General features: G+C 53.1%; 1 protein-coding gene across 1 annotated transcript; it reads left to right on the forward strand.

The window, feature by feature from the left end:
- The first annotated feature begins 11,059 nt into the window (after positions 1-11,059).
- LOC116406872 (zinc finger protein 3 homolog) lies at positions 11,060-13,045 on the forward strand. Its single transcript, XM_031891864.1, has 2 exons — positions 11,060-12,382; positions 12,725-13,045. Exons 1-2 carry the CDS (start codon positions 11,060-11,062, stop codon positions 13,043-13,045), a joined length of 1,644 nt encoding a protein of 547 aa, XP_031747724.1.
- Positions 13,046-21,237: the final 8,192 nt, after the last annotated feature.

Consider the following 21,237-nt stretch of genomic DNA (forward strand, 5'->3'; position numbering starts at 1 on the left):
AACTCCCAGGGTACCCAGCACTATACCCTCACCCTGGCACCACAGGGGTAACTCCCAGGGTAAACACAGCGCCAATAACCCTCCCCTGGCACACACGGGGTAACTCCAGGGTACCCCAGCACGTAACCTCCCCCCTGACACACCAGGGGAACTCCCAGGGTACCCCAGCACTATACCCTCACCCCCTGACACACACAGGGTAACTCCCAGGGTACCCGCACTAACCTCCCCCTGACAGACACAGGGGTAATCCCAGGGTACCAGCACTATACCCTCCCCCTGACACACAAGGGGTAACTCCAGGGAACCCAGCACTGTACCCCCCCCTGGCACACACAGGGGTAACTCCCAGGTACCCAGCACTATAACCCTCCCCCCTGGCACACACAGGGGTAAACTCCCAGGGGGGGTTTAAAAACCCCCAGCGCCATACCCCCCTGGCACACACAGGGGAACTCCCAGGGTACCCCAGCACTGTACCCTCCCGCCCTGGCACACACAGGGTAACTCCCAGGGTACCCAGCACTGTACCCTCTCCACCCTGGCACACACAGGGGTAACTCCCAGGGTACCCAGCACTGTACCCTCCCCCCTGGCAACACACAGGGGTAACTCCCAGGTACCCAGCCCATAACCCTCCCCCCTGGCATACACCATCAGGGGTAACTCCCAGGGGTAACCCAGCACCAATACCCTCCCCCCTGGCACACACAGGGGTAACTCCCAGGGTACCAGCACTGTACCCTACCCCTGGCACACACAGGGGTACTCCCAGGGACCCAGCACTGTACCTCTCCCCCTGGCACACACAGGGGTAACTCCAGGGGTATCCCAGCACTGGTACCCTCCCCCCTGGCACACACAGGGGTAACTCCCAGGGTACGCAGCGCATAAACCTCCCCCTGGCACAACACAGGGGTAACTCCCAGGGTACCCCATGTATCCTTGCCCCCTGCACACCAGGGGTAAACTCCAGGGTAACCCAGCGCCATAAACCTCCCCCTGGCACAGACACAGGGGTACTACCCAGGGTAGCCCAGCGCCATACCCTCCCCCTGGCACACACACGGTAACTCCCAGGCGTACCCAGCACTGTACCCTCCCCCTGGCACACCAGGGGTAACTCCCAGGGTTCCTCCCCCTGGCACACACAGGGGTAACTGCACATCCAGGGTACCGCAGCGCCATATAAGCCATAAGCCCTCCCCTGGCACAACAGGGTTAACCCAGGTACCACCCCACCTGGCAACACACGGGGTAACTCCCAGGGTACCAGGCCATACCCCTCCCCCCTGGCAACACAGGGGTAACTCCCAGGGTACCCAGCAACGGTACCCCCCCCTGGCACACACAGGGTAAACTCCGAGGGTACCCAGGCCCAAAATTACCCTCCCCCTGGCACACACAGGGGTAACTCCCAGGGTACCACAGCACTGACCCTCCCCCTTGGACACACAGGGGTAAACTCCAGGGTACCTCCCCTGGCACCACAGGGGTAACTCCCAGGGTACCAGCGCCATACCCTCTCCCCCTGGCACATCACAGGGGTAACTCCCAGGGACCCAGCCCTCCCTTCCCCCTGGCACACACAGGGGTAACTCCAGGGTACCCCAGCACCGTACTCCCCCCTGGCACCACAGGGGTAACTCCCAGGGTACCCACCCCCTCTGGCACACACAGGGGTAACTCCCAGGGTACCCAGCGCCATACCCTCCCCCCTGGCAACCAGGGTAATCCCAGGTACCCAGCGCCAAAAGCCTCCCCCTGGCACACCGGGGTAACTCCCAGGGTACCCACACTGTACCCTCCCCCCTGGCACACACAGGGGTAACTCCAGGGTACCAGCACTGTACCCTCCACCTGGCACAACGGGTAACTCCCAGGGTACCCCAGCACTGTAACCCTCACCTCCCTGGCACACACAAGGGGTTATACCCCAGGGTAAATCCGCCCCTGCAACACAGGGGTAACTCCCAGGGTATCCACCCCCCTGGCACACACAGGTGTAACTCCCAGGGTATCACCCCTGCAACCACAGGGGTAACTCCCAGGGTATCCACCCCCCTGGCACACACGGGGTAACTCCCAGGGTACCCAAGCCTGTACCCTCCCCCCTGGCACACACAGGGTAACCTCCCCAGGGTACCAGCGCCCTATACCTCCCCCTGGCACACACAAGGGGTACCTCCAGGGTACCCACACGTACCCTCTCCCCCTGGCACCATCAGGTAACTCCCAGGGTACCCAGCGCCATAACCTCCCCCCTGGCACACACAGGGGTAAACTCCCAGGGTAAATCCCAGCGCGCATACCCTCCCCCCTGGCACAACACAGGGGTAACTCCCAGGGTACTCCACCCCCTGGCACCACAGGGGTAACTCCCAGGGTACCCAGCGCCATATAATATATACCCCTCCCCCTGCACACACAGGGGTAACTCCCAGGTACCCAGCGCCATACCTCCCCCCTGGCACACACAGGGTAACTCCCAGGGTACGCAGCGCATACTCCCCCCTGGCACACCGGGGTTACTCCCAGGTACCAGCGCCATACCTCCCCCCTGGCACACAAACAGGGGTAACTCCCAGGGGTACCCACCCTGGCACACCAGGGTAACTCCCAGGGTATCCCACCCGCTGCACACACAGGGGTACTCCCAGGGTACCCGCACTATACCCTCCCCCCTGGCAACACAGGGGTAACTCCCAGGGTACCCAACCCCCTGGCACACACAGGGTAACTCCCAGGGTACCAGCGCCAAATAACCTCCCCCTGGCCACACAGGGTAACTCCCAGGTACCCACCCCCTGGGCAACACAGGGGTAACTCCCAGGGTACCACCCCCTGGCACACACAGGGGTAAACTCCCAGGGTAACCCACCCCCCTGGCACACACAGGGGTAACTCCCAGGGTACCCAGCACTATAACCCCCCCTGGGCAAACACACAGGGGTAACTCCCAGGGGTACCAGCACTATACCTCCCCCCTGGCAACACACAGGGGTAACTCCCAGGGTACGCCCAGCACTATACCCACCCCCCTGGCAGCACACAGGGTAATCCCAGGGTACCACCCCCCTGGCACACATACTGTGTATCCTCCACTTGCCCTGAGTATGGAGCCATTTGCCCCTGTGGTACCAGCAGGCAGGTAAGTGGCAGGAATCGCACAGGGCCTGGAGGGCACACGATGGGCACCACAGAGGGTAGGTAAGATTACTCACTGCTTTACCCATAATTCATAGTAAGGACGGCTGCCACTGGATCTACTGAGTGTTACTTGATGGGATTTGCACAGGGAGGCTCCATTCACCGGAAGTATGCCCGTCCCCCCTCCTTCTTCCGGCTCCATGAAATTGTCCGGATCCGAACCTAAACGAGTAATGACTCTGTGGTGGGAAGGGCCCACGGCATTCGGGGGTTGTTAGTCTTGTCGCCTTCTGCCGCCTTCTAGTTCCAATCTCCCTAAAAACTACATTTCCTCCTCTCCCTGACACTAGCGCTTCTTTAAAGAATCGTCCATGCAGCAAGGTCCCACTGGAAGTTTGTAGTTCAAAAATGCTAAAATCTTACTTATTGGATGGCGACTTTATATACTACATCCCGGGTGCAATGCGCCCTCGCGGCTTTGACAGACATAACTTATGGGCTGTTCCCAGGCGTTTCTGGGGGAATATCGAGTTCTTGTGTGCCTTCTGAGAGTAGCGGCTGCGGGCAGGGTAGGGAAAAAGAACTACATATCCAGCGTTCCATAGGGCTCTGTAATCTGTGTTTGTTGTGACTGAGCGCTGGGGCACCGGGGTGATGAGCTGTGGGACCCTCAGCAGGTCAGTGGGGACGGGGGCTTGTGCCTTAACCCCTTCTTCTCCCGCCCATTCTCTCGCGCTTTACCATCTGCCGGTACTTTTCCTTACCCGCCTAGGCAGGATGCTTAGTACTGTGCCCATCATCTACACTGCACCCTAATACTGTAAGTGTATGGCACCTACCCACCCCCCTGGCAGCTGTATCCTACCACCCCCTGCCACTGTAATCCTACCCACCCCCCTGGCACTGGGTATCCTACCACCCCCTGCACTGTACCTATACCCACCCCTGGCACTGTATCCTACCCACCCCTGGCAAACTGTATCCTACCGCACCCCTGGCACTGTATCCCTACCCACCTGGCACCCTGGCACTGTATCCCTATCACCCACCCCTGGCACTGTATCCTAACCCACCGCCTGGCACTGTATCCTACCTAAACACCCACCCCCTGGCACTGTATCTACCACCCCCTGGCAACTGTCAATTCCTACCCACACCCCCTGCCACTGTAATCTAACCCCCTGGCACTGTATCCTACTCCCCCTGGCATAACTGTATCCTACCACCCCTGGCACTGTATCCTAACCCACCCCCTGGCACTGTATCCTAAACCACCCCCTGGCATTCTGTATCTACCCACGCCCCTGGCACTGTATCCTACCCACCCTGGCCTGTATCCTACCCACCCCCTGCACGTATCCTACCACCCCCTGCACTGTATCCTACCCACCCCCCTGGGCACCTGCACTGGTAATCCTACCCACCCCTGGACTGTATCCTACCACCCTGGCAACCTGCACTGTATCTAACCCACCCCCTGGCACTGGTTCCTAACCCACCCCTGGCACCGCTGCACTGTATCCTACCCACCCCCTGGCACCCTGGCACTGTATCCTACCACCGCAACTGTATTCCTACCCACCCCCTGGCACTGTATCCTAACCCACCCCCATGGCACTGGTATTCCTACACCCCTGGCACTGTATCTACACCCCCTGGCACTGTATCCTACCACCCTGGCACTGTATTCCTACCCACCCCCTGGCACTGTATCCTACCACCCCTGGCACTGTATCCTCCCACCCCCCTGGCACCCTGGCACTGTTCCTAGCCCACCCCATGGCACTGTATCCTACCCCACCCTGGCACTGTATCCTAACCACCCCCCTGGCACTGTATCCCTACCACCCCCTGGCCTGTATTCTACCACCCCTGGCACGTGTATCCTACCCACCCCCTGGCCTGATTCCTACCCACCCCTGGCAATCTGTATCCTACCCACCCCTGGCCCTGGCAACTGTAATCCTACCCACCCCCTGGCACTGTACCTAACCACACCCCTGGCACTGTATCCCTACCACCCCTGTGCACTGTATCCTACCCACCCCCTGGCACTGATCCTACCCCCCCCTGGCACAGTATCCTACCCACCCCCTGGCACTGTATCCTACCCACCCTGGCACTGTATCCTCTACCCACCCCCTGGGCACTGTAATCCTACCCACCCCCTGGCACCCTGGCACTGTACCTATTTCCACCCTGGCACTGTATCCTACCACTCTGGCAACCTGGCACCTGTATCCTACCCACCCCTGGCACTGTATCCTCCACCCCTGGCACTGTATCCTACCACCACCCCTGGCACCCTGGCCTTTGTATCCTACCACACCCTGGCACTGTTACCTACCCACCCCCGGCACTGTATCCTACCCACCCCCGGCCTGGTATCCTACCCACCCCCTGGCACTGTATCCTACCACCCCCCTGGCACCCTCGCTGGCACTGTATCCTACCTCACCCCCTGGCACTGTAATCCTACCACCCCTTGGAACCTCTGGCTACTGTATCTAACCCACCACCCTGGGCACTGTATCCTACCCCACTCCCCTCATGTATCCTCCCACCCCCTGGCACTGGTATCAACCCACCCCTGGCACTGTATCCTACACCCCACTGGCACCCTGGCACTGTATCCACCCACCCCTGGCACTGATCCTACCCACCCCTGGCACTGTATCTACCACCCCCTGGGCACTGTATCCTACCCACCCCTGCACTGTATCCACTAACCACCCTGGCACTGTATCCTACCCACCCCCTGGCACTGATCCTTACCCACCCCCTGGCACTGTATCCTACCCCACCCTGGCACTGTAATTCCTACCCCACCCCCTGGCACCCTGGCAACTGTATCCTACCCACCCCCTGGCACTGTACCTACCCACCCCCTGGGCACTGTATCCTACCCACCCCCTGGCACTGTAATCCTACCCACCCCTGGAACTGTATTCTAATCCCACCCCCTGGCATTATCCTAACCCACCCCTGGCACTGTATCTACCCACCCTGGCACTGTAATCCTACCCACACCCCTGGCCCCTGGCACTGTATCCTAAACCCACCCCTGGCCACTGTAATCCTACCCACCCCTGCACTGTATCCTACCCACCCCTGGCACTGTACTACCCACCCCCTGGCACTGTATCCTACCCACCCCTGGACTGTATCCTACCCACCCCTGGCCACTGTATCACTTACCCACCCCCTGGCAACTGTATCCTAACCCACCCCCTGGCACTGTATCCTAACCCACCCCTGGCACCTGGCACTGTATCTACCCACCCCCTTGGCACTGTATCCTACCACCCCCCCCCTGGCACCCTGGCACTGTATCCTACCCACCCCACTGCACTGTATCCTACCCACCCCTGGCACTGTATCCTACCCACCCCTGGCACCCTGGCACTGAATCCACCCACCCCTGCACTGTAACCTACCACGCCCGCTGGCACTGTACCTACCCACCCCCTGGCACTGTATCCTACCCCCCCTCAACTGTATCCTACCCCCCTGGCACCCTGCCTATCCACCCCCCCTGGCACTGTATCCTCCCCCCTGTTCCCCTGGCACCCTGGCACTGTATCCTACACACCCCTGGCACTGTATCCCTACCTAACCCACCCCTGGCACCCTGGCAAGCTGTATCCCTACCCACCTGGCACTGTATCCTACCCACCCCCTGCGAACCCTGGCACTGTATCCTACCACCCCCTGGCACTGTATCCTACCCACCCCCTGGCACTGTATCCCCCTGGCAACCTACCCACCTGGCACTGTATCCTACCACACGCCCTGGCACTGTATCCTACCCCACCCCTGGGCACACTGGCACTTATGCCTACCCACCCCTGGCACTGTATCTACCCACCCCTGGCACTGGTATCCCTAACCCACCCCCTGGCATCAACTGTACCTAGTACCCACCCCCTGGCACTGTATCCTAGCCGCACACCCTGGACTGTATCCTACCCACGGCCCCCACTGCCTAGGCACCATGTAATCTACCCACCCCCTGGCACTGTATCCTACACCCCTGCACTGTATCCCTACCCACCCCTTGCACCCTGGCATGTATCCTACCACGCCCCTGGCACTGTATCCACCACTCGCCCTGGCAAACTGTATCCTACCCAACCCTGGCACTGTATCCTACCCACCCCCTGGCACCCTGGCACTACGTAATCCAACCCACCCCCTGCACTGTATCCTACCCACCCCCTGGCACTGTATCCTACCCACCCCTGGCACTGTATCCTACCACCCCCTGGCAACTGTATACCTTCCTACCACCCCTGCCCTGGCACTGGTATCCTACCCACCCCCTGGCACTGTATCCTACCCACCCCTGGCACTGCCTACCCACCCCTGGCACTGTATCCTACCCACCCCCTGGCACTGTATCTACCCACCCCCTGGCACTGTATCCTACCCACCCCTGGCACCCTGGCACTGTATCTACCACCCCTGGCACTTATCCTAACCCCCCCTGGCACCTGGCAACTGTATCCTACCCACCCCCTGGCACCCTGGCACTGTATCCACTCACGCCCCTGGCCACTGTATTCCTACCCACCTCCGGCACCGCCCCGGCACTGTATCCTACCCGCCCCTGGCACTGTATCCTACCACCCCCGGCACTGTTTCTACCCACCCCTGGCAACTTGTATCCTTGGCACTGTATCCAACCCACCCCCTGGCACGCGGCACTGGTATCTCTAACCCACCCCCTGGCACCCTGGCACTGTATCCTACTCCCCCCTGGTCACCCCATCCTCTAAACCACTAATGTTATTCTGGGTGAATGGGAGCAACTCTGTTCCAACATCTAGTGGGAACTTCCAGAGTGGGGGCAGTTATAGCAGCAAGGGGAGGGGCAAAATCATATTATCCGTTGGTTGGGAGTGAGGTGTTGGGCAGATAGGGGGTCCCCTTATTATATTGGCCAACATGGTGTATTCCTACCCCCCCTTTAATATTTAATATATTAGTGACCCCCCTTAACTGCCCCTTCCCCAGTGTAACCAATCCCAACTGGGCCAGCCTTTCCCCATAACTGAGCCTTCCCTTTATCAGCTTAGTCGCTCTTCCCTGTAACTTTCTTCTATTTCATTACTGCCCCCCCCTTATATATTTATAATATAGTGCCCCCCCTTAACTGCCCCCCCCCCCCAGTGTAACCAATCCCAACTGGCCAGCCTTTCCCCATAACTGAGCCCATTCCCTTTATCAGCTTAGTCGCTCTTCCCTGTACTTTCTCTATTCATTACTGCCCCCCCTTATATATTTATATATAGTGACCCCCCCCTTAACTGCCCCCCCCCCCCCCAGTGTAACCAATCCCAACTGGGCCAGCCTTTCCCCATAACTGAGCCCATTCCCTTTATCAGCTTAGTCGCTCTTCCCTGTACTTTCTCTATTTCATTACTGCCCCCCCTTATATATTATATATAGTGACCCCCTTAACTGCCCCTTCCCCAGTGTAACCAATCCCAACTGGCTCCAGCCTTTCCCCATAACTGAGCCCATTCCTTTATCAGCTTAGTCGCTCTTCCCTGTACTTTCTCTATTTCATTACTGCCCCCCCTTATATATTTATATATAGTGACCCCCTTAACTGCCCTTCCCCCCAGTGTAACCAATCCCAACTGGGCCAGCCTTTCCCCATAACTGAGCCCATTCCCCTTTATCAGCTTAGTCGCTCTTCCCTGTACTTTCTCTATTTCATTACTGCCCCCCTTATATATTTATATATAGTGACCCCCCCTTAACTGCCCCCCCCCCCCCCAGTGTAACCAATCCCAACTGGGCCAGCCTTTCCCCCATAACTGAGCCCATTCCTTTATCAGCTTAGTCGCTCTTCCCTGTACTTTCTCTATTTCATTACTGCCCCCCTTATATATTTATATATAGTGCCCCCCTTAACTGCCCCCCCCCGTGTAACCAATCCCAACTGGGCCAGCCTTTCCCCATAACTGAGCCCATTCCCTTTATCAGCTTAGTCCGCTCTTCCCTGTACTTTTCTCTATTTCATTACTGCCCCCCTTATATATTTATATATAGTGACCCCCCCCCTTAACTGCCCCCCCCCCCCCCCCCAGTGTAACCATCCAACTGGGCCAGCCTTTCCCCATAACTGAGCCCATTCCCTTTATCAGCTTAGTCGCTCTTCCCTGTACTTTCTCTATTTCATTACTGCCCCCCCTTATATATTTATATATAGTGACCCCCCCTTAACTGCCCCCCAGTGTAACCAATCCCAACTGGGCCAGCCTTTCCCATAACTGAGCCCATTCCCTTTATCAGCTTAGTCGCTCTTCCCTGTACTTTCTCTATTTCATTACTGCCCCCCCCTTATATATTATATATAGTGATCCCCCCTTAACTGCCCCTTCCCCCCAGTGTAACCAATCCCAACTGGGCCAGCCTTTCCCCATAACTGAGCCCATTCCCTTTATCAGCTTAGTCGCTCTTCCCTGTACTTTCTCTATTTCATTACTGCCCCCCTTATATATTTATATATAGTGACCCCCTTAACTGCCCCCCCCCCCAGTGTAACCAATCCCAACTGGGCCAGCCTTTCCCCATAACTGAGCCCATTCCCTTTATCAGCTTAGTCGCTCTTCCCTGTACGTTCTCTATTTCATTACTGCCCCCCCTTATATATTTATATATAGTGACCCCCCCCCTTAACTGCCCCCACCCCCCCAGTGTAACCAATCCCAACTGGGCCAGCCTTTCCCCATAACTGAGCCCATTCCCTTTATTAGTTTAGTTGTGCTTCTCTGTACCTTCCCTAGTTGGGTATTGGGAGAGTCCATGTTGGACACACAGCGGGGGTGGATGGTTTAGAGCTTTGGGATGATAGAGAGTTATATCTGTCTCGCTTGCATTTCAGCACCTCTCTGGCCTGAGTTTAACCCCCGGGATGCCACTGAGACCACTCAAGGAATGTTCAAATGGAAGACCCTCAGGGATTGGTTTTATCGAACTGACACCACCCATTGGTGACAGACCTGAGACCCCCTAGGAATGGCTGAGAGAGATGAGACTCCCAGGAATGGCTTACAGAGATGAGACTCCCAGGAATGCGTGTGTAATGCGAGACCCTCAGAGCTGGCTGTCGGCACCCGGGGACCCCCTAGGATGTCTGTACAGATTTGAACCCCCCCATCTGTATGGAGCTGAGAGCTTCTGGGACAAGTGAGAGCCAGAACGATGGCCAATTCGACTTGATCTCTTCTTCTTGGGTAAGTTGGGGTGGGGCTTTGTGGCCCTCTAACTATATGTTCCGTGCTGATTGGATGTGGCCCCCCTACACTGCTAGGCACTTACTGGCCAATTACTGGGCAATGTGAGGGCACTTGGGCAGTCTCTGTCTAGTGCCCACCCACTCCAACTGAATCAAATCACCCCGTCCCTCTCTCTCATACCCACCCAACATTGGTATTAGAAGCTTAAAGGGGCAAATACACATAGCAGTGAAGTCCCCAATGACGACCCAGGGTTAATAGGGGTGATAATACTATTAATAATAATTTTTACACAGATGATTGGTCACTAGTAGGTGTATAACTGCTGTGATGCACTCTCTTACAGACACACAGCCCATGAATATCAGCCAACATGGACTTGACCCCTGTGACTTAATGTCACCGGTGTTACATTTGGGGAGCAGTGCGGAATGTTACCCCAAGGAAGGTCCCTGGTCTGTGTGTTCCTCAAACAGACTCCAAGGAGGAGTTCCAACTATGGCTTCCCAAGGAGGAGGTCCATCTATGGCTTCCCAAGGAGAGGTCCACCTATGGCTTCCCAAGGAGGAGGTCTAACTATGGCTTCCCAAAGAGGAGGTCAACTATGGCTTCCCAAGGAGAGGTCCACATATGGCTTCTTCCCAAAGTGGAGGTCAACTATGGCTTCCCAAGGAGGAGGTCTACCTATGGCTTCCCAAGGAGGAGGTCCACCTATGGCTTCCCAAAGTGGAGGTCCAACTATGGCTTCCCAAGGAGGAGGTCCCAACTATGGCTTCCCAAGGAGGAGGTCCAGGCTTCCCAAGAAGGTTGTCCAGGCTGAAAAGGGCCCTAGCGACAACATCAACACTGTCCATTGCACATCTCCAAAGCCTCGCCTCAGAGACATTGTACCCCCGGGTGACACCAGCACTCCCCACCTCATCATCGTTATCTTCACATGGAAACTATCTGAGCAGCCGGAAAGAGCAGACAATAGGGCAGTGGGCGGGCACATGATGTGTAACCGTGTGGAGTTACAAGAAAGCTTGGGAGGTGCTCAATACTCATTGGCCAATGTCCTGTCTGTCTTTAAAGGGAAATCCAATGCCAAGAAATACATCTGCTCAGACTGTGGGAAGAGTTGCCCCTGCCATTCTGCCTACATCCGCCACCAGAGGATTCACACAGGGGAGAAGCCATATTCCTGCACCGAATGTGGCAAAAGCTTCATCCAGAGCTCCGATTACAATAACCACGTCAGATCCCACACAGGGGAGAAGCCATATTCCTGCGCCGAGTGTGGCAAGAGCTTCAGCCGTAGCACCTACTTACTGACCCATTCCAGAACCCACACCAAAGAGAAACCCTACAAGTGCAACGTGTGCTCCAAGAGCTTTGGGCAACATTCACACTTGGCTCTACACCTTCGAATCCATAGTGGGGAGAAACCCTATATCTGCATCGAGTGTGGCAACAGCTTCAGCCGCAGCTCCACTTTGGTCAAGCACAAGAAGTCGCACAGGAGGAAAACGCTCCACGTTTGTGTGAAGAGAAACGAGGGAGAAGCCTCTGGGACATGGGGGGCAGAGTCCGGCAAGAGAGATATTCCAGAATTTCCCTCACTCTCTGGGCAGCTGGTGGTGGTGAAATCGGAAAACCAGATGCAAAGTGAGAAGAGGAACCCCCAGAAACTGTATAAGGGGGCGAAGAAAGGCTTCCCCAGACCCATAAGAATCACTCTGGACAAATGTCCCGTTGTAGAAATGAGATCTGAGGGGCAACTAAGAATGCTTCCCCGTCGGCACAAGTTCCTGCGGAAAAAGAAGCTTCAGGGCCCTCCTAGTGAGTCAGACATCTGTTTGTGGAGCAGTCACATTGGGGGGTCTTCTCCATCTCTGGATTGTGGAAATTGTGAGGTTCCTTGTACCGGAACCGGGGTTCCTTGTATGAGGGGATCTCAGATGAGAACACAGAGACTAATCAACCAGGAGTACAAACAGCTGGCAAGTACGAGCCGACCGGACCATGGAGCCACCAGCTGGTGCCTACACCGCAGACTATGGTTGTGCCAACAGCCGAGAGACAGAGGCCCCGGGCCCTTTCAGTAATGCCGATATTGGCAGCTGTGGGCAGAATGATGGTGGCTTCACCAGTGAGAAAGCGTTGGAGCCCGTAGTCAGGCCACCGAAGGCACCCTCCTATATCTGTACCTACTGTGGGAAGGCTGCTCCGTGCCAGTCGGCTTTTCTGCGGCACCAAAGGATCCATACGGGGGAGAAGCCATATTCCTGCTCGGAATGTGGCAAAAGCTTTATACAGAGCTCTGACTACAACAATCACCTTAGGTCCCACACCGGGAGAAACCATACACCTGTGCCGAGTGTGGCAAGGGATTCAGCCGCAGCACCTACCTGGTGACGCACTCTAGAACCCACACCAAGGAAAAGCCGTACAGCTGCACCGAGTGCGGCAAGAGCTTTGTCCAACACTCTCATCTCACCATTCACTTGCGCATCCACAGTGGGGAGAAACCGTACCCCTGCCTGGAGTGTGGGAAGCACTTCAGCCGCAGCTCTACCCTCGCTAAACACCAGAAGTCCACAGGAAAAGGAACGATGCGCCATTTTGTGCGACACGGGGGGAGGCCATATTGTGCCCAAAGCTGAGCTCAGTTCCTGGACTTCAAAATCCAAGCTCCTGATACACAGTAACTGTACCCCATCTTGTATTGGCACCCCGGCCCTGGGGCTACTGCTACAGGGTGGCTACCTGGTCTAAGGTTGCCTGATACTAACGGTTCTAGGACTGGTTTTCATTTGGTCGAAGGAACATTTTGCTGAGTGTTCTGGAACGTTCTCCTATAGCCTGATGTTTGTTGTCTTACCAAGCGCCCAACACAGGGGCCGCTACATCCCAGCTCTCCGTGTGTTATGTTTCTCATAATATAAAGTCATTTGTTAAAATCCTGTATCTCGAGGGGCGTGGCTATGAAAAGCACTGCTCTGGCTAGTCACCCCTCCATGCACTAAGTCACCCCTCCATATAAGTCACCCCCTCCATACAAGGTCACCCCCTCCACATACAAGGTCACCCCTCCAATACACAGGTCATCCCCTCCATGCACAAGGTCATCATCTTCATGCACAAGGTCATCATCTCCATGCACAAGGTCATCATCTCCATGTACAAGACCACCCCCTCCATATACAAGGTCCCCCCTCCGTATACAAGGTCATTACCTCCATGTACAAGGTCACCATCTCCCTGTACAAGACCACCCTCTCCGTGTACAAGGTCATCATCTCCATGTACAAGACCATACCCACCATGTACAAGGTCTTCCCCTTCATGCTTTATGTACAAGACCATCCCCTCCATGTACAAGTTTGTCTTCTCCATGTACAAAGGTTCCTCCATGTACAAGGTTATCATCTCTATGTACAAGACCATCACTTCCATGTATAAAACCATCCCCTCCTGTGCAAGGTCATCCATCCATGTGCAAGGTCATCCCTCCATGTATAAGACATCCCTCCATGTATAAGACCATCCCCTCCATGTATAAGACCATCCCTCCATGTACAAGGGTCATCCCCTCATGTATAAGACCATCCCCTCCATGTATAAGACCATTCCCCTCCATGTATAAGACATCCCCTTCCATGTACAAGGTCATCCCTCCATGTCAGGTCATGTTAGACCATCCCTCCATGTACAAGGTCATCCCTCCATATATAAGACCATCCCCTCCATGTACAAGGTCATCCCCCTCCATGTATAAGACCATCCCTCCATGTACAAGACCATCCCTCCATGTACAAGGTCATCCCCTCCATGTACAAGTCATCCCGTCATGTATAAGACCATCCCCTCCATGTACAAGGTCATCCCCTCCATGTATAAGGTCATCCCCCCATGTATAAGACCATTCCTTCTTGTACAAGGCCATCCCTTTATGTATAAGACCATCCCCTTCATGTATAACCCTTCCCTCTTGTACAAGACCTTCCATTCTTGTACAAGACCATCCCCTTCATGTATAGAACCGTTCCCCTTCTTGTACAAGACGTTCCCTTCATGTACAGACCATCCCCTTCTGTATAAAGACATCATGTACCATCCCCATCCCCTTCACAAGACCATATGTACAAGGTCATCCCCTTCATGTACAAGACCTTCCCCTTATGTACAAGACCATCCCCTTCATGTACAAGGTCATCCCCTTCATGTACAAGACCATCCCCTTCATGTACAAGGTCATCCCCCCTCATGTACAAGACCATCCCCTTCATGTACAAGACATCCCTTCATGTATAAGACCATCCCTTCATGTACAAGACCATCCCCTTCATGTACAAGACGACCATGTACAAGACCCATCCCTTCATGTACAGACCATCCCTTCATGTACAAGACCCATCCCCTTCATGTACAAGGTACAAGGTCCCCCTTCATGTACAAGACCATCCCCTTCATGTACAAGACCATCCCTTCATGTACAAGGTCATCCCCTTCATGTACAAGACATCCCCTTCATGTACAAGACCATCCCCTTCATGTACAAGGTCATCCCCTTCATGTACAAGACCATCCCCTTATGTACAAGACCATCCCTTCATGTACAAGACCCTTCATGTACAAGATCCCCTTCATGTACAAGACCATGTACAAGACCATCCCCTTCATGTACAAGACCATCCCTTCATGTACAAGACCATCCCAAGACCATCCCTTCATGTACAAGCCATCCCCTTCATGTACAAGACATCCTTCATGTACCCATCCCCTTCAATGTACAAGACCATCCCCTTCATGTACAAGACCCATCCCCTCAGGACCATCCCCTTCATGTACAAGATCCCCTTCATGTACAAGACCATCCCCTTCATGTACAAGACCATCCCCTTCATGTACAAGGTCCATCCCCTTCATGTACAAGACCACCCCCTTCATGTACAAAGACCAATCCCCTTCATGTACAAGACCATCCCTTCATGTACCCATCCCTTCATGTACAAGACCATCCCCTTCATGTACAAGATCCCCTTCATGTACAAGACCATCCCTTCATGTACATCATGTACAAGGTCATCCCCTTCATGTACAAGACCATCCCCTTCATGTAAAAGACCATCCCTTCATGTACAAGACCATCCCCTTCATGTATAAGACCATCCCCTTCATGTACAAAGACCATCCCTTCATGTCACCATCCCTCATGTACAAGACCATCCCCTTCATGTACAAGACATCCCCTTCATGTACAAGACCATCCCCTTCATGTACAAGACCATCCCCTTCATGTACAAACCATCCCCTTCATGTATAAAGACCATCCCCTTCATGTACAAGACCATCCCCTTCATGTACAAGGTCATCCCCTTGATGTATAAGACCATCCCCTTCATGTACATGTATAAGACCATCCCCTTCATGTAAAAGACCATCCCCTTCATGTACAAGACCATCCCTTCATGTACAAGACCATCCCCTTGATGTATAGACCATCCTCCATGTACAAGACCATCCCCTCAAGTACAAGACCATCCCCTTCATGTAAAAGACCATGCCCTCCATGTATAAGCCCATCCCCTTCATGTATAAGACCACCCCCTCCATGTACCAGGTCACCCCCCCTTTATGTACAAGCCCACCCCCTCCATAAACAAGTTTCTCCTCTCCATGTACAAGGTTGTTCCTATACAAGAATGGGATCTTAAAGGGGAAGCAAGGGATACTCCGCTAGGCGCAGGGTTTCCTTAAAGGCAAAGTGATGCCATTGGGGAGTTTTTCTATTTTCTGTCCAAAATAAAATCTCATTCAACGTTGACATTTTTTAATCCACTCCTGGTTTAAGTTTTTTGGGGTTTAGTTACCCTTTTCCTTTTGATTCCTTCGGTGAAGGCAATATACTGCCCCCTACGCATGTAACCCCCATGGGTTCAAGTACAGGTTTGGGGTCTCTGAATGGCAGGGGCACCGGGCTTTCCTGGAGGGGGGCACCCCACTAAAATGGCCACCGTGAGGGGCTGAGATGCCGTACAGATCCCCCAAACCGATTGGGTGATGTTCATTGGAGTAGCCAACTGGATCCCTACAACCCAAACACTACTCCAGGCCAGAATTCTGGGGCCCCCCTTAAACATGTAGACGAACGCCCCCTAACATTGACAGTGACCAATAGGACATGGTGTTCGGTGCTGAAACCCCACCCACCCCCTGAGCTCACTGATCTCACAGGGGGCAGGGCCACTTACCCCTCCTACTTATGTGCCATCATGGCAGCTTCCAACACATTTTCGATAACCAATCAATAACCTATTGACATTTTTCCCGATGGGTGCAGGGAATTCACAGAAAGGTCTTACGCAGTAGCCACGCCCAATTTGTTACCCCATTTAACCCCAAATTGTCAGTAGGGGAGGAGAAATGACAGAAGAGGGGTCTGTGAATAAGGCGCACAAACAACATTTTATTCCACTTTTCCTTTCCCAACGTTTTTGTGGATTCCACCCAATGTCTCCTTCATTACCCCGGGGGTCTCGGCAGATCTGTGGTGGGTTTCATATCCCAGCATGCAGTGCAAACTGTGCCCAGGGCAAACGTATCAAGGATTGGAGGTTCCATTATCCAGCAGAATCAGATCCACCAATAGGAACTGAGCAGGGGGGTGTGGCTTTCATTCTGCCCCTGGAGCTTTAGGGTCACAGTCGCCGATGAACCCCAGGTTGTGGCTCCCCAGACACACGTCGGACACCGTGGATCTCGGGGTGTGGAAGGTTTTTAGCTGAATATCTGAAGGTTCTGGAATGTGGTCCTGCCAAGAAACAGAAACAACGGGCATTGGTTCTGGTTCTGTGCCCATAGCTCTGCCCTGTGCATAGGAAATAATTGCCCCTTTCCCTTATGGGACCCCATGAGACTGTCTCTCACCGACTCTCCTGTCTCTCCGAGGGCATTGCCCGCTGGCTCATCCCACTTCCAGTCTCTTCTCCAGGAGAACTGGGCTCTGGGCAATGAGAGGACTCGCTGGTCGGAGGGGAGACCTGGCACCCCAATATCAAAGAGTTTGGGCCTCTGGGACTTCTTCCTTCTAGAGAGACACAGAGATTAATGCCCCCCTTTGGGGCCAAAATAGCCGACACCAAACTGAGGCAGGGGCAGAATTCATAATACACAGGCAGCCACTAGGAGGCACAGTTTGGGGGGCAGTTAGTTTGGGGGTGACACTTACCTGGAGTACAGAATGAGGAGGGATACACAGGCAGCCACTAGGAGCACAGTCTGGGGGCAGTTAGTTTGGGGTGGGACACTTACCTGGAGTACTGAATGAGGAGGGATACACAGGCAGCCACTAGGAGGCACAGTTTGGGGGGCAGTTTAGTTTGGGGGTGACACTTACCTGGAGTACAGAATGAGGAGGGATACACAGGCAGCCACTAGGAGGCACAGTCTGGGGGCAGTTAGTTTGGGGGTGACACTTACCTGGAGTACTGAATGAGGAGGGATACACAGGCAGCCACTAGGAGGCAGTTTGGGGGGCAGTTAGTTTGGGGGTGACACTTACCTGGAGTACAGAATGAGGAGGGATACACAGGCAGCCACTAGGAGGCACAGTCTGGGTGGCAGTCAGTTTGGGGGTGACACTTACCTGGAGTACAGAATGAGGAGGGATACACAGGCAGCCACTAGGAGGCACAGTTTGGGGGCAGTTAGTTTGGGGGTGACACTTACATGGAGTACAGAATGAGGAGGGATACACAGGCAGCCACTAGGAGGCACAGTTTGGGGGCAGTTAGTTTGGGGGTGACACTTACCTGGAGTACAGAATGAGGAGGGATACACAGGCAGCCACTAGGAGGCACAAGAGGCCACTTTGCACCACGAGGCTCAGCAGGAAGGCTGGGGGGGGGGAGGGGGAGAGAAAGAACAGATAAAAATATGGTACAACGTGGCACAGCAGTCCCTGCATCTTTATTTGTGGAAACGTGATGGACTGTGATGGGAGCCACAAAAACTGGGACTTGTATTTATAGCCAGTGACCAATGGGAGCCACGAAAACTAGGACTTGTATTTATAGCCAGTGACATGGGAGCCACAAAAACTAGAACTTGTATTTATAGCCAGTGACCAATGGGAGCCACAAAAAACTAGAACTTGTATTTATAGCCAGTGACCGATGGGAGCCACGAAAACTAGGACTTATATTTATATGAATACAAGTCCTAGTTCTCGTGGCTCCCATTGGTCACTGGCTATAAATACAAGTCCTAGTTTTTGTGGCTCCTATTGGTCACTGGCTATAAATACAAGTCCTAGTTCTAGTGGCTCCCATTGGTCACTGGCTATAAATACAAGTCCTAGTTCTCATAGCTCCCATTGGTCACTGGCTATAAATACAAGTCCTAGTTCTCGTAGCTCCCATTGGTCACTGGCTATAAATTCAAGTCCTAGTTCTCATGGCTCCTATTGGTCACTGGCTATAAATACAAGTCCTAGTTTTCGTGGCTTCTATTGGTCACTGGCTATAAATACAAGTCCTAGTTTTCGTGGCTCCCATTAGTAACTGGCTATAAATACAAGTCCTAGTTCTCGTGGTTCCTATTGGTCACTGGCTATAAATATAAGTCCTAGTTCTCGTAGCTCCCATTGGTCACTGGCTATAAATACAAGTCCTAGTTCTCGTGGCTCCCATTAGTCACTGGCTATAAATAAAGTCCTAGTTCTCGTAGCTCCATTAGTAACTGGCTATAATACAAGTCCTAGTTCTCGTGGCTCCCATTAGTCACTGGCTATAAATAACAGTCCTAGTTCTCGTGGCTCCTATTGGTCACTGGCTATAAATACAAGTCCTAGTTCTCGTGGCTCCTATTGGTCACTGGCTATAAATATAAGTCCTAGTTCTAGCTCCCATTGGTAGGTATTGGTCACTGGCTATAAATACAAGTCCTAGTTCTCATGGCTCCTATTGGTCACTGGCTATAAATACAAGTCCTAGTTCTCATGGCTCCTATTGGTCACTGGCTATAAATACAAGTCCTAGTTTTCGTGGCTCCTATTGGTCACTGGCTATAAATACAAGTCCTAGTTTTCGTGGCTCCCATTAGTAACTGGCTATAAATACAAGTCCTAGTTCTCGTGGCTCCTATTGGTCACTGGCTATAAATATAAGTCCTAGTTCTCGTAGCTCCCATTGGTCACTGGCTATAAATACAAGTCCTAGTTCTCGTAGCTCCCATTGGTCACTGGCTATAAATACAACCTAGTTCTCATGGCTCCTATTGGTCACTGGCTATAAATACAAATCCTAGTTTTCGTGGCTCCTATTGGTCACTGGCTATAAATACAAGTCCTAGTTTTCGTGGCTCCTATTGGTCACTGGCTATAAATACAAGTCCTAGTTCTCGTGACTCCCATTGGTCACTGACTATAAATACAAGTCCTAGTTTTCGTGGCTCCTATTGGTCACTGGCTATAAATACAAGTCCTAGTTCTCGTGGCTCCCATTAGTAACTGGCTATAAATACAAATCCTAGTTCTCGTGGCTCCTATTGGTCACTAGCTATAAATACAAGTCCTAGTTTTCGTGGCTCCCATTGGTCACTGGCTATAAATTCAAGTCCTAGTTTTCGTGGCTCCCATTTGTCACTGGCTATAAATACAAGTCCTAGTTCTAGTGGCTCCCATTGGTCACTGGCTATAAAATACAAGTCCTAGTCTTCTATTGGTCACTGGCTATAATACAAGTCCTAGTTTTCGTGGCTCCCATTGGTCACTGGCTATAAATTCAAGTCCTAGTTTTCGTGGCTCCCATTGGTCACTGGCTATAAATACAAGTCCTAGTTCTCGTGGCTCCTATTGGTCACTGGCTATAAATACAAGTCGTAGTTTTCATGGCTCCCATTGGTGACTGGCTATAAATATAAGTCCTAGTTTTTGTGGTTCCCATTGGTCACTGGCTATAAATTCAAGTCCTAGTTTTCGTGGCTCCCATTGGTCACTCTCTATAAATACAAGTCCTAGTTCTAGTGGCTCCTATTGGTCACTGGCTATAAATACAAGTCCTAGTTTTCGTGGGAGCCACGAGAACTAGGACTTGTATTTATAGCCAGTGATTAATGGGAGCCACGAAAACTAGGACTTGTATTTATAGCCAGTGATAGTTTTCGTGGCTCCCATTGGTCACTGGCTATAAATTCAAGTCCTAGTTTTCGTGGCTCCCATTTGTCACTGGCTATAAATACAAAATCCTAGTTCTCGTGGCTCCTATTGGTCACTGGCTATAAATACAAGTCCTAGTTTTCGTGGCTCCCATTGGTCACTGGCTATAAATTCAAGTCCTAGTTCTAGTGGCTCCTATTGGTCACTGGCTATAAATACAAGTCCTAGTTTTCGTGGGAGCCACGAGAACTAGGACTTGTATTTATAGCCAGTGATTAATGGGAGCCACGAAAACTAGGACTTGTATTTATAGCCAGTGATAGTTTTCGTGGCTCCCATTTTCACTGGCTATAAATACAAGTCCTAGTTTTCGTGGGAGCCACGAAACTAGGACTTGTATTTATAGCCAGTGATTAATGGGAGCCACGAAAACTAGGACTTGTATTTATAGCCAGTGATAGTTTTCGTGGCTCCCATTGGTCACTGGCTATAAATTCAAGTCCTAGTTTTCGTGGCTCCCATTTGTCACTGGCTATAAATACAAATCCTAGTTTTCGTGGCTCCTATTGGTCACTGGCTATAAATACAAGTCCTAGTTTTCGTGGCTCCTATTGTCACTGGCTATAAATACAAGTCCTAGTTTTCGTGGCTCCCATTAGTAACTGGCTATAAATACAAGTCCTAGTTCTCGTGGCT

This window comes from Xenopus tropicalis, chromosome 8 (assembly GCF_000004195.4).
Source record: "Xenopus tropicalis strain Nigerian chromosome 8, UCB_Xtro_10.0, whole genome shotgun sequence".
In the NCBI taxonomy this organism is placed as follows: Eukaryota; Metazoa; Chordata; class Amphibia; order Anura; family Pipidae; genus Xenopus; species Xenopus tropicalis.